This window comes from Dendrobates tinctorius, unplaced genomic scaffold, assembly GCF_039654945.1.
Source record: "Dendrobates tinctorius isolate UK_male_01 unplaced genomic scaffold, ASM3965494v1 ptg000249l, whole genome shotgun sequence".
Taxonomy (NCBI): Eukaryota; Metazoa; Chordata; class Amphibia; order Anura; family Dendrobatidae; genus Dendrobates; species Dendrobates tinctorius.
This window is the reverse complement of record NW_027361916.1, coordinates 1,628,976-1,643,133: the sequence shown is the minus strand read 5'-3', so window position 1 is coordinate 1,643,133 and position 14,158 is coordinate 1,628,976. Positions and strand designations below refer to the sequence as shown.

The 14,158-nt window shown below is 42.3% G+C and overlaps 1 protein-coding gene across 1 annotated transcript; it reads right to left on the bottom strand.

The window, feature by feature from the left end:
• Positions 1-11,320: 11,320 nt before the first annotated feature.
• Positions 11,321-13,923, bottom strand: LOC141063259 (uncharacterized). Its single transcript, XM_073557327.1, has one exon. The coding sequence runs from the start codon at positions 13,644-13,646 to the stop codon at positions 12,684-12,686; it is 963 nt and encodes a 320-aa protein (XP_073413428.1). The 5' UTR covers positions 13,647-13,923; the 3' UTR covers positions 11,321-12,683.
• Between the last annotated feature and the right edge of the window lie 235 nt (positions 13,924-14,158).

The following is a 14,158-nucleotide window of genomic DNA, read 5'->3' as shown; positions in this document are numbered from 1 at the left end:
CTTTCTTTTCCCGAAAGTTCTCCCCATCCGAACGTAACTATGATGTGGGGAATCAGGAACTGTTGGCCATGAAATGGGCATTTGAGGAGTGGAGACATTGGTTGGAGGGAGCCAAACACCAAGTCGTGGTCCTTACTGACCACAAGAATTTGATTTACCTGGAGTCGGCCAAGCGCTTGAATCCTAGAAAGGCTAGGTGGGCCTTGTTTTTCACACGTTTTGATTTTGTGGTCTCTTTTCTTCCGGGCACTAAGAATGTCAAGGCAGACGCCCTCTCTAGGAGTTTCCTTGCCGATTCTCCTGTTGTGACTAAGCCTGCTACCATCTTAGGTGAGGGGGTAGTTCTTTCTGCCATCCCGCCAGATTTGAGATGTGCTCTGGAAGAGTTTCAGGAGGACAAACCTGAGCGTTGTCCCAGTGGAAAGTTGTATGTTCCTGACCAGTGGAGGAAGAGAGTGATGTCTGAAGTTCATTGCTCTGCATTGGCTGGTCATCCAGGTATTTTTGGTACTAGAGATCTGGTGAGTTGGTCTTTTTGGTGGCCCGCCTTGTCTCATGATGTCAGGAATTTTGTGCAGTCTAAACCTTGCTCTCGCTCTAGTGGCTTGTTGATGCCTTTGCCGGTGCCCAGGAGGCCATGGACCCATATTTCAATGGATTTTATCTCTGATATGCCTGTCTCTCAGAGAATGACTGTTATTTGGGTGATTTGTGATAGATTCTCTAAGATGGTCCATCTTGTACCACTCCTTAAGTTGCCATCTTCCTCTGAGTTGGTGCCCTTGTTTTTGCAACAGGTGGTTCGCTTGCACGGGATTCCTGAGAACATTGTATCTGACAGAGGAGTTCAGTTTGTGTCTAGATTTTGGAGGACTTTCTGTTCCAAGCTGGGAATTCAGTTGTCCTTCTCCTCTGCGTTTCACCCTCAGACCAATGGGCAGACGGAGAGAACAAACCAGACTTTGGAGTCGTATTTGAGATGTTTTATTTCTGCCGATCAGGATGATTGGGTTTCATTTTTGCCCTTGGCCGAATTTGCTTTAAATAATAGAGTTAGTTCTGCCACTTTGATATCACCTTTTTTTTGTAACTTTGGGTTTCACCTTCATTTTCTTCAGGGCAGGTGGAGCCTTCTGCGTGCCCAGGTGTTGACACTGTGGTGGAGAGAATGCACCAGATCTGGGACCAAGTAGTGGATAAGTTGTCTCTCTCCCAGGAAAAGGCCCAGCGGTTTTCCAACCTGCGTAGGATCGTTGGTCCCCAGTTTAAGGTGGGTGATATGGTTTGGTTGTCATCAAAAAATATCGCTATGAAGGTGGCTTCTCCTAAGTTTAAGCCTAGATTTATTGGAGATTTTGGAGATTATTAATCCGGTCTCCTTTCGGTTGGCTCTTCCTGTCACATTTAAAATTCATAATGTGTTTCATAAGTCCTTGTTGAAGAGGTTTGTTGAACCAGTAGTTCCTGTGGTGGCACCTCCTGACCCTGTATTGGTTGAAGGTAACATAGAATATGAGGTAGAGAAGATACTGGATTCCCGTCTGGCTAGACGGAGACTCCAGTATTTGGTTAAGTGGAAGGGTTATGGTCAGGAGGATAATTCCTGGGTCTCTGCCTCTGATATTCATGCCGAAAGATTGGTGCGTGCCTATCATCGGGCTCACCCAGATCGCCCTGGTGGCATGGATGAGGGTTCGGTGACCCCTCCTCAAGGGGGAGGTACTGTTGTGAGTTCATTTTTCCCTTCACCGTTGAGGTCTGATGAACTCCCTCCTCTGGTGAAGGAAGGTAGTGAGATTGATTACCAAACACCTGGGCAGCTAGATGATGACTGGGTGGCTGGAATTGAGGACTGGATATAAGGCAGCCGACGCCCTTCTGCCTTGCTGGTGATCCTGCTGGATTCTTGGAGACCAGTCTGATTCCTGCATCTCAAAGCTAAGTTTTTCTGGTCTGCTTTGTACACTTCAGTTTTGTTTTTGTTTTGCCTTGTTTTTTTGGGAGTTCTGCCATCCCCGGCCGGGGGTGAGCTGAATTCCATTTTTGTCTCTGATCTGTTGATCTTTTGCTCTGTCTTCAGTATATACCTGAGTGCTGATATAGTCTTTTGAAGCCTAGCGACTTCAGGGCCTCTTTTTCCTATCAGTCGGTTGGCACATTTTGGATAGGGTTTTTGCGGATGGCAGACAGCGGCTTTCCTATCCTGTCCTATTTTGTTAGCTTGGGCCCCATCATTTGCTCAACCTATCTTTCTATCTGTGTTAGTGTTTTCATCTTGCTTCACCGTCATTATATGTTGGGGGCTGCCTATTGTTTTGGGGTCTGCTCTGGGGCAGTTTAGTTTTTCCCCTTTCTGTCTTTAGGCTATGTAGTTCTCTGGCTGTGATCGAGGGGTCTAGGGCACCGTAGGAACCCCCCACGGCTACTGCTAGTTGTTGTGGATAGGTTCAGGGGTCTGCAATCCGATAGCTGCCAACCTCTCTGGTTTTTCTGGACTTAGCTAGTATTTTGTTTTTTCCTCCTTCGGTGACTCATCATAACAAGATGCGGTTGGGAGACGGGAGGACGCGTCTCTGGACCAGTATGTATAATTATAATGTTTATTATTAATTGTATGCTTTGTTTTACAGCCCCCTGCCCCGTCCCATATCTGTAAAGTCCAAGCTCGGGGTTCGGACGCAAGTTCGAGTCATCTCCGGCCCTGAGATCAAACTTTACAAAAAAACTCGGGTGAACCCACCGATATCGGTCATCGGGGGATACGCCCATCACTACTGGTCACAATTAGAAAGTAAATGGATCCGGCAATTAAATCCCTTACATCCTAATGGTGTAGATGACGTTCTCAGCTTCTCCCCTTTCCTATAGGGGGTTTGGTGGAATTCGTTCTCTACACTCTTTATTACAAAAAACAGGTTTCTCTGACTCAATGTGTCTTATTTGTTTCTTATCTCCCCATAATACACCGGTCACAAGATCGCCGATCTGCACTTTACTCTCCGATGGTGACGATCCTCTAGACATCCGGACAGTCAGGAGCATTGGACCCCATCTGTGTCTCCCCACTATTCTAACAATGGACGCTCTCTCCGCGATCATTTCCTCCTCTATACGGTTATTACGGGGAATGACGCTGTGATGACTTCTCTTCTGGGAGAGACACAGATCACAGGTGACTAATATTGCAGTGTGAATAGAAACTTATATTTTCCGGTATTTTTCTGCCCTTACATTGTGGGTTATGAGGTGTTTGGGGCTTGTTTTTTGTTCCGCCCTTTTCCCTTTGTTTTTATCTTTCCAGTTGGTAATTGGGATTCTAATATAAGCCCATATATCCCGGGAAGTGTCAGGTGCTGGGATCTCATTATATTATTAATAACAATTTCATTCCCGATTATTCCCGTCATTTATTGCTCGTTACATTCTCTCTATATAATAACAGATTCCTCTTTGTTACACGTCCTAATACTGATCATTTATATCTCTATATTGTAGAGGAAACATTTCTAGGAGTGTATACACTTCACCACAAACACTTCCCATAGATTTTATTATCATCACTGTTATTAAGCTGCTTTTCTCTTTATATCTTTACCATATCACTGTTTATTCTCCTTTCTTACCCGTTGCACAGTTGCACTCTCACTGGTCACTCGGTGGGGTCACATTTGGCTCTTTTCACCTGCATTGTTTTGTTTCCGGACCCCCCTCACTATCACTTCATCTGACTGATCGCTACCAGATGGCTCTATGCAGCATTATCCATCTTGGTCTAACCAACAGGTTTTCATCCTGATCCTCCTGCTTCACTGGGGAAGATGTGACCGGGGAACAGCCCCAATTCCTTTAGGAACACCCCCACTTTACCCCAGAGTTACCCCCCTTGCCTGGATTAGTGCAGGACCTTGGTGTGTTGGAAACACTTATCCGTACCCTCTGAGGAAGCTGACGTGGCGAAACACCAGTAAGAGGGAACAGTGGTGAATCTGCCATCTTTCTCTGTACACTCCCGGCATGTCGTCTGTAGGATCTGTAATCTCCATCTCTTGTTAGGATGGTTCCTCCTTTACACTATATGGGCTGTGCTGTATTCCTGGGATATCCCATATAGCACTGGCTGCACTTTATATCTCCTATTTGTATTCCAGGGATGTAATGCGCTGTCAGCTCTTTATTCTCTCACTATTTATACCCTTTGCTCTGTGTCCTCTCATTATATAAGCTATTCATCTATAAGTGCACAGGATCTATTCCCCTCATACACTGATATCCAGGGATAGATCTACAATCCGGTTACATATATCTATGTATGGATTTATCTTACACTCAATAAATACGGAGCACTTATCTCATCTCCACCTTGATAGTGACACTCTCTTAGGATACATGTTACTCTATGATGGCACTTCTGCACATAGCCACTAGATGGCGCTACATTTGACATTTGCCTGAATTTTTATATCTATACATGGTTTACACAAATTATATTTTCTTGTGGTAACTCTATACTATTTACCATTAGAAGCTGTGTATTTTTGTAATTATTTGTATGTATACATAGAATCATAGAATCATAGAATCGTAGAGTTGGAAGGGACCTCCTGGGCCATCTGGTCCAACCCCCTGCTCAAAGCAGGATTCGCTAAATCATCCCAGTCAGATGTCTGTCCAGCCTCTGTTTGAAGACTTCCATTGAAGGAGAACTCACCACTTCTCGTGGCAGCCTGATTGATTACCACTTCTGTCTCTGTAAAAACAATCCCCTTTAACTCCTTTCCGACATCAGGTGTAAATGTACTTCCTCTCTTTGATCTGGGCTCCGGCGGTGAGCCCACATCTTTTCTGGCACATGTCAGCTGTTTTGAACAGCTGCCATTTGCCCCTAACAGCCTCTGACAGCGACATTTAATGCGCACTTCCAGCAAGCGCATCAAAAATCCTACCCATCGGTGACCCCACCACAAGATCATGGGTCACCGATGGGTTGGCATGATAACCAGAGATCTCCAGCAGACCTCTATGCTTGTCACTGCTGGAATGCTATGAGCGCCGCCCGCTACACAAAACCACATGAACCAGGGATCGTCCTGCCGAACTCCCGCTCTCCTTTTAACATGGGCAAAACGCTACTCAGACAACACAGGGTGAGGGTAACACAGTGTGGGCAATGCTTTATTCTACCACAGAACAGGCAGATAACACATAGAACAGTCCCAGCACAGGACCCAAGATGGGGCACATTACAGAGTCTCACCCTCCACTGACCCACTGGGATAATAGCTGCTTTGACTTCAGATCTTCCAGGGTCACTGCCCAGCTGTGGCACACTCACAGAGAGGAGGTAGCGACAAACATAGGAAGATGTGTCAGCGCCGGGATTTTTTCTTATGGTCACCAACCTCGGGTAAAGCTCATTTAGAGCTTCTCTTACCTAGGATCCTAGAAGTGGAAGAATAAAGAGAGAGACACAGGTGGCTTGTCTTTCAAGTTAATCTCCTTTATTGGGAGGGTCAGGGTAGATCTTTTATAGTGAATCAGAAAGAGGAAATGAACAAATATGGATACTTCCGTAATGTTGTGTAACAACTTCGAAATGGTGGATAGTTGGCAAAAACAATAGTTATATAACAGATATGACAAAATGATATATTATGTGTCTAATTGGGGATGACGGGAGTATGGCACTTCCTTGATATCAATTTAACAATTCGTGGAACTGCATCCGGTAATACTAATAGGCCAGAATACTTAGCCTTGACATTTTAGACATTATTCTGAGAAAAGAGAGAATTTTTGAAACTGACCACTTGGCAGAATCTCCTAACCACGTAGACAGATGATAACAATTAAAATTGTGTCATGAGTTGCAAGTTATTTTTCAGTTATTTTTCTGGACTTTAGAAACTAAGATTAACCATTTCTTTGACAATGACAGTCCATACAAGGCCAGTTGCTCCAAAGATCACAATCTGGCTTCTCCAAACGTATCCATGATTCAGTGATGGTCAGTGGAGCAGATCTGTATTCTTCCAACCGAGGCTGAAACCCCCTAGGTTGTTTTCTATAGAATGATAGATCTGTGTCCCTTGTGATGATGTTGTGGCTGCTGTCCTGTCTCTTGTCCTTTGGATGTATAGATGTCTTGGCAGAATCTCTCTGGCTGTTTCTCTCTCTCAGTCTCTTTATACCGAGGCATGTAACCCATTTTTACACCCAAGTACACTTAACTGTATTTCATTCAGTATTTACATAAAGGGTAAGAATGGAGATGAGATTATTATAGCATTACTTGATTATTTAAACTATTTGCATAGTTTTTCCCTCTCTGCTTTAGAAGTCAACAAACTGGCTCCATAACACAATGCATAATTAGCATATCAGCAATCAATCATCACTAGGGATCAAGGATAAGCGCACAATAAAAGTCAATATTACCGACTTACACCAACAAGTCTGTTTTCTTGACCCACTAGAAATCAACACTTAAATTTAAAGCCAACATACAGATAACATTCTATTATTCTTCATTTGCGAAAAAATAGCTGTCTGGTTATTTAAGATACAATGCTGTATGTCTTCACAATGCCAAAAGTAAAAAAAGAAATGTTTTTAAAAATATAAAAAACAATATAAAAGTTCAGATCACCCCCCTTTCGCTCCTTTTCAAAATAAAACAATAAAAAAATCAAACATACACATATTTGTTATAGCCGCGTTCAGAATCGCCCAATCTATCAATATAAAAAAAGAATTAACCAGATCGCTAAATGGGTAACGAGAAAATGGTCAAAACACAAGAATCACTTTTTTTTGGTTGCTGCAACATTGCATTAAAATGCAATAAAGGATGACCAAAAGATCGTATCTGCACCAAAATGGTCTCCATTAACCCCTTCACCCCCAAGGGTGGTTTGCACGTTCATGACCGGGCTAATTTTTACAATTCTGACCACTGTACCTTTATGAGGTCATAACTCTGGAACACTTCCATGGATCCCGGTGATTCTGACATTGTTTTCTCGTGACATATTGTATTTCATGTTAGTGGTAAAATTTCATTCAAATAACTTGCGTTTATTTGTGAGAAAAACGGAAATTTGGCGAAAATTTTGAAAATTTCACAATTTTCCAACTTTGAATTTTTATGCCCTTAAATCACAGAGATACGGCACACAAAAAACTTGATAACTAACATATCCCACATGTTTACTTTACATCAGCACAATTTTGGAACCAAAATTTTTTTTTGTTAGGAAGTTATAAGGGTTAAAAGTTGACCAGCGATTTCTCATTTTTACAACACCATTTTATTTTTACGGACCACATCACATTTGAAGCCACTTTGAGGGGTCTATATGATAGAAAATACCCAAAAGTGACACCATTCTAAAAACTGCACCCCTTAAGGTGCTCAAAACCACATTCAAGAAGTTTATTAACCCTTTAGGTGCGTCACAGGAATTTTTTTGAATATTTAAAAAAAAATGAACATCTAACTTTTTTTCATAAAAAAAATACTTCAGGTTCAATTTTTTTTTATTTTACCAAGGGTAACAGGAGAAATTGAACTGCAAAAGTTATTGTGCAATTTGTCCTGAGTACGCAGATACCTGATATGTGGGGGAGAACGACTGTTTCGGCGCATGGCAGAGCTCAGAATGGAAGGAGCGCCGTTTGACTTTTTCAATGCAAAATTGGCTGGAATTCAGATTGGACACCATGTCACGTTTGGAGAGTCCCTGATGTACCTAAACAGTGGAAACCCCCTACAAGTGACCCCATTTTGGAAACTAGACCCCCCAAGGAACTTATCTAGATATGTGGTGAGAACGTTGAACCCACAAGGGCTTTACAGAAGTTTATAACGTACAGCGGTACAATTAAAAAATCATATTTTTTCAACAAAAATGATCTTTTCACCCCAATTTTTATTTTCCCAAGGGTAACAGGACCCTAAAAGTTATTGTTCAATTTGTCCTGAGTACGCTGATACCCCACATGTGGGGGTAAACCACTATTTGGGCGCATGGCAGAGCTCGGAAGGGAAGCAGCGCCATTTGACGTTTTTGGCTGGAATAGAGATCGGACACGATGTCGCGTTTGGAAAACCCCTGATGTACCAAAACAGTGGAAACCCCCCACAAATGACACCATTTTGGAAACCAGACCCCCTAAGGAACTTATCTAGATGTGTGGTGAGAACTTTGAACCCCCATGGGCTTCACAGAAGTTTATAACATAAAGCCATACAATTAAAAAATCATATTTTTTCCACAAAAATGATCTTTTCACCCTCAATTCTTATTTTTCCAAGGGTAACAGGACCCTAAAAGTTATTGTGCAATTTGTCCTGAGTACGCTGATACCCCACATGTGGGGGTAAACCACTATTTGGGCGCATGGCAGAGCTCGGAAGGGAAGCAGCGCCATTTGACGTTTTTGGCTGGAATTGAGATCGGACACGATGTCGCGTTTGGAAAACCCCTGATGTACCAAAACAGTGGAAACCCCCCACAAATGACACCATTTTGGAAACTAGACCCCCTAAGGAACTTATCTAGATGTGTGGTGAGCACTTTGACCCCCCCAGTGCTTCACAGAAGTTTACAACACCCGGGCGTGAAAATAAAAAATTCGTATTTTTTCCACAAACATGATCTTTTAGTCACCATTTTTTATTTTCCCAAGGGTACCAGGAGAAATTGGACCCCAAAAGTTGTTGTCCAATTTGTCCTGAGTATGCTGATACCCCATATGTGGGAGAAAACTACTGTATGGGCACACGTCGGGGCTCGGAAGGGAAGTAGTGACGTTTTGGAATGCAGACTTTGATGGAATGGTCTGCGGGTGTCATGTTGCCTTTGGAGAGCCCCTAATGTACCTAAACAGTGGAAACCCCCCACAAATGACACCATTTTGTATACTAGACCCCCCAAGGAACTTATCTAGATGTGTGGTGAGCACTTTGAACCCCCCAGTGCTTCACAGAAGTTTACAACGCCCGGGCGTGAAAATAAAAAATTCGTATTTTTTCCACAAACATGATCTTTTAGTCACCATTTTTTTTATTTGCCCAAGGGTACCAGGAGAAATTGGACCCCAAAATTTGTTGTCCAATTTGTCCTGAGTATGCTGATACCCCATATGTGGGAGAAAACTACTGTATGGGCACACGTCGGGGCTCGGAAGGGAAGTAGTGACGTTTTGGAATGCAGACTTAGATGGAATGGTCTGCGGGTGTCATGTTGCCTTTGGAGAGCCCCTAATGTACCTAAACAGTGGAAACCCCCCACAAATGACCCCATTTTGAAAACTAGACCCACTAAGGAACGTATCTAGATGTAAGGTGAGCACTTTGAACCCCCAAGGGCTTCACAGAAGTTTATAATGCCAGGGCATGAAAATAAAAAAATCGTATTTTTTCCACAAACATGATCAATTAGTCCCCAATTTTTTTTTTTCCCAAGGGTAACAGGAGAAATTGAACCCCAAAAGTTGTTGTCCAATTTGTCCTGAGTACGCTGACACCCCATATGTGGGATAAAACTACTATATGGACACACGTCAGGGCTCGGAAGGGAAGTAGTGACGTTTTGGAATGCAGACTTTGATGGAATGGTCTGCGGGTGTCATGTTGCCTTTGGAGAGCCCCTAATGTACCTAAACAGTGGAAACCCCCACAAGTGACCCCATTTTGGAAACGAGACCCCCTAAGGGACTTATCTAGATGTGTGGTGAGCGCTTTGAACCCCCAAGGGCTTCACAGAAGTTTATAATGCCCGGGCATGAAAATAAAAAAATCGTATTTTTTCCAGAAACATGATCAATTAGTCCCCAATTTTTTCATTTTCCCAAGGGTAACAGGAGAAATTGGACCCCAAAAGTTGTTGTTCAATTTGTCCTGAGTACGCTGACACCCCATATGTGGGAGAAAACTACTGTATGGACACACGTCGGGGCTCGGAAGGGAAGCAGTGACGTTTTGGAATGCAGACTTTGATGGAATGGTCTGCGGGTGTCATGTGCGCTTGGAGAGCCCCTGATGTACCTAAACTATTGAAACTCCCCACAAGTGACCCCATTTTGGACACTAGACCCCCCACGGAACTTATCTAGATGTGTGGTGAGCACTTTGAACCCCCAAGTGCTTCACAGAAGTTTATAACACTCGGACGTGAAAATAAAAAAATCATTTTTTTCCACAAAAATGATATTTTTGCCCCCAATTTTTTATTTTCCTAAGGGTAACAGGAGAAATTGGACCCCAAAAATTGTTTTGCAATTTGTCCTGAGTAGGCTGATACCCTACATGTGGGGGTAAAACACTGTTTGGGCGCATGGCAGAGCTTGGAAGGGAAGGAGCACCATTTGACTTTTTCAACTCAGAATTGGCTGGAATTGAGATCAGACGCCATGTTGCATTTGGAGAGCCCCTGATGTGCCCAAACAGTGGAAACCCCCAATTATAACTCCAACCCTAACCCCAACACGCCCCTAACCCTAACCCTAGCCCTAACCCTAGCCCTAACCCTAACCCTAGCCCTAACCCTACCCTAACCCTAGCCCTAACCCTACCCCAACACACCCCTAGCCCTAACCCTAGCCCTAACCCTAATGGAAAAATGGAAATAAATACATTTTTTTTATTTTATTATTTTTCCCTAACTAAGGGGGTGATAACGGGGGGTTTGATTTACTATTTATGGCGGTTTTTATGTTTGGCGGCTGTCGCACGCTAAAAGACGCTTTTTATTGTAAAAATAGTTTTTGCATCACCACATATTGAGAGCTATAATTTTTCCGTATTTTGACCCACCGAGTCATGTGAGGTCTTATTTTTTGCGGGACGAGTTGACGTTTTTATTGGTACCATTTTCGGGCACGTGAAATTTTTTGATCGCTTTTTATTCCGATTTTTGGGACGCAGAATGAACAAAAACCAGCGTTTCATGAATTTCTTTTGGGGGGGTGCGTTTACACCGTTCCGCGTGCGGTAAAATTGATAAAGCGGTTTTATTCTTCGGGTCAGTACGGTTACAGCGATACCTCATTTAGGTAGTTTTTTTATGTTTTTGTCGGTTTTATGCAATGAAAACTATTTTATATAAAAAATAATTATTTTTGCATCGCTTTAACTTTTTTATTTTTTCGCTGATGATGCTGTGTGGTGGCTCGTTTTTTGCGGGACAAGATGACGTTTTCAGCGGTACCATGGATATTTATATGCGTCTTTTTGATCGCGCGTTATTACACTTTTTGTTTGGCGGTATGATAATAAATCATTATTTTTTGCTTCGTTTTTTATTTTTATTTTTTAAGGGGTTCGCTAAAGGGGTTAACTAATGGGACAGTTTTATAGGGCGGGTCGTTACGGACGCGGCGATACCTAATATGTGTACTTTTATTGTTTTTTTTTTATTTCCAAAAAATGGATTTATTGGGGGAATATTTTTTTTTTTTTTCTAATTTATTTGGCGATTTTTTTTTAAATTATTTTTACACTTTTTTTTATTTTTTTTTTTACTTTATTAAATAGTCCCAGGTGGGACATCACTGTCCTGTGACAGATCGCTGATCTGTCACATCACAGATCACTGTGACAGATCAGCGATCTGACACAGGCAGTGCAGAAGGCTTCCTCATGCCTGCGCTTTGCAGGCACTGAGGAAGCCAGCTTCCGCAGGCCCCCGAAGGCCCCCGTCGCCATCTTGGATTCGGGGGCCTGGAGGAAGGGAGTCCCCCGCAGCAGCGCTGCACATTGCGCTGCCGTGGGGGGCTCAGGGAAGCACGGAGGGAGCCCCCTCCCTGCCGATGCTTCCCTTTAACCCCCAGTACACCGCGATCGTGTTTGATCGCTGTGTGCAAGGGGTTAACGTGTCGGGGGCGGTCCGTGACCGCCCGACACATTGTGCCGGGTGTCAGCTTTGATAATTAGCTGACACTTGGCCGCGATCAGCGGCGCTCACCACGTGCCCGGGTACCGTGGACGGGATAGTACGTCGGATGGCAGAAAGGGGTTAATAACATCAGCTCGGTACACAAAAAAAAGCCTTCACCCAACCCGAGATCATGAAAAATGGAGACACAACGGGTATCGGAAAATGGTGCAATTCTTTTACACTTTACCTAATAAAGAGGAGTTATTTTTACTGATACAGCGGGTATGGAAAGTATTCAGACCCCTTTAAATTTTTCACTCTTTATTTCATTGCAACCGTTTGGTAAATTCAAATTCATACTATCTATTCTTGACACGGGACGGGCTTATAAACTTCCGAAGTATATAATTTGGTGTTTGGGATCTGCGAATATGTGGCTAGTTTTCTGTTTCGGATAACATGATACATGATTTTAGGTTTTTTTTTCTCATTTAGTCTCTCTTGAATATAGGTCAATATTAAATAGTCTCTTAATGAGTTGCCTTTGGTGAGGACGATGAAACCCCTAGAAATGAGAGTGAGTGTGTATATGTCACCTCACCCTATATACTGAGATGTGGGGTATATGTTTTTTCTATTAGTCACTTTCTGACTAACCTTCAGGGGGTGAATTATGGGTATAGTTTTACATTTGGAATTAATAAAGTTTAGTTTTATCCTTTTGTCAGCAAACATGTGGAATGACAAGAGATAACCCATTTAAGAAGATTCAATTTTGGTTAAAACTATTCCAACATTATAACATTATGAACATAAAAAAGGCTTCTCTCCTGTGTGGATTCTCTGGTGCTTAACACATTCTGATTTAGTGTTAAAACATTTCCCACATTCTGAACAGGAAAAAGGCTTCTCCCCTGTGTGAGTTCTTTGGTGGCTAACAAAACGTGATTTATGTGCAAAACATTTCCCACATTCTGAACATGAGAAAGGCTTCTCCCCTGTGTGAGTTCTCTTGTGGGTAAGAAAATGTGATTTCTGTCTAAAACATTTCCCACTGTCTACACATGAAAAAGGCTTCTCCCCTGTGTGGATTCTCTGGTGCTTAACAAAATCTGATTTAGTGTTAAAACATTTCCCACATTCTGAACAGGAAAAAGGCTTCTCCCCTGTGTGGATTCTCTGATGATTAACACAATCGGATTTAGTGCTAAAACATTTCCCACATTCTAAACAGGAAAAAGGCTTCTCCCCTGTGTGAGTTCTCTGGTGGATAACAAAATTTGATTTATGTTCAAAACATTTCCCACATTCTGAACAGGAAAAGGAAAAGGGCATCTCCCCTGTGTGAGTTCTCTGGTGGATAACAAAATGTATTTTCTGGTTAAAACATTTCCCACATTCTGAACAGGAAAAAGGCTTCTCCCCTGTGTGAGTTCTATGGTGAGTAACAAAATGTGATTTCTGTGCAAAATATTTCCCACATTCTGAACAGGAAAAAGGCTTCTCCCCTGTGTGAGTTCTCTGGTGGATAACAAAATGTGATTTCTGTGCAAAATATCTCCCACATTCTGAACAGGAAAAAGGCTTCTCCCCTGTGTGAATTCTCTGGTGAGTAACAAAATGTGATTTCCATGCAAAATATTTCCCACATTCTGAACATGAAAATGACTTCTTTGCTTTAGGAGCAGTTTGTTTTTTAATGCCTCTTTTGTGACTTTGATTTTCCTTGGTAGTCAGTAATGAATCAGAAGATGGGACCTGTTTCATAAGATCAGATGACAGATCTTTGCTGTGAATAGATGATATATCTGGAGAAACAGCAATCACTTCAGTTGTGTCTTGTAAGATCTCAAGATCATCAGATTTAAAAACTGAAGATGTCAGCTGTCCCTCTGATCTCCTGGTACAGTCATCTGCTAAGATAAAAAAACTTTTTTAAATAAAATATCCTTGAGTTTTATATTTTTGAACATTTCTACTTAGCTTGCCATTTTTATGGACAGTTTATGTAAAAATCTTTAATTATTTATCCAAGACAATGACAGTTCACAGTCTAATAGAAAACCTTGTTGGATGAGCCAGTAGTGTGCGGTGTTCAAGTGTTTGTTCATTCTGCCTCCCAAATATCAAATAAAAAGAAACCAATCAATGTTATGTAGGCGAAAATAATACCAATTCTCATCTCACAAAAAAAATTCCCCACTCAGGTCCATCATCTGTCAATGGAAAAACAGAGGTTCCCACACTATTAGTGGCTCAAAGGCTGCTGAAAAGCAACA

What these genes read in the sequence shown, in the direction of transcription:
- LOC141063259 (XM_073557327.1), bottom strand. Translation starts at nt 13,646, where the DNA reads ATGAAACAGGTCCCATCTTCTGATTCATTACTGACTACCAAGGAAAAT.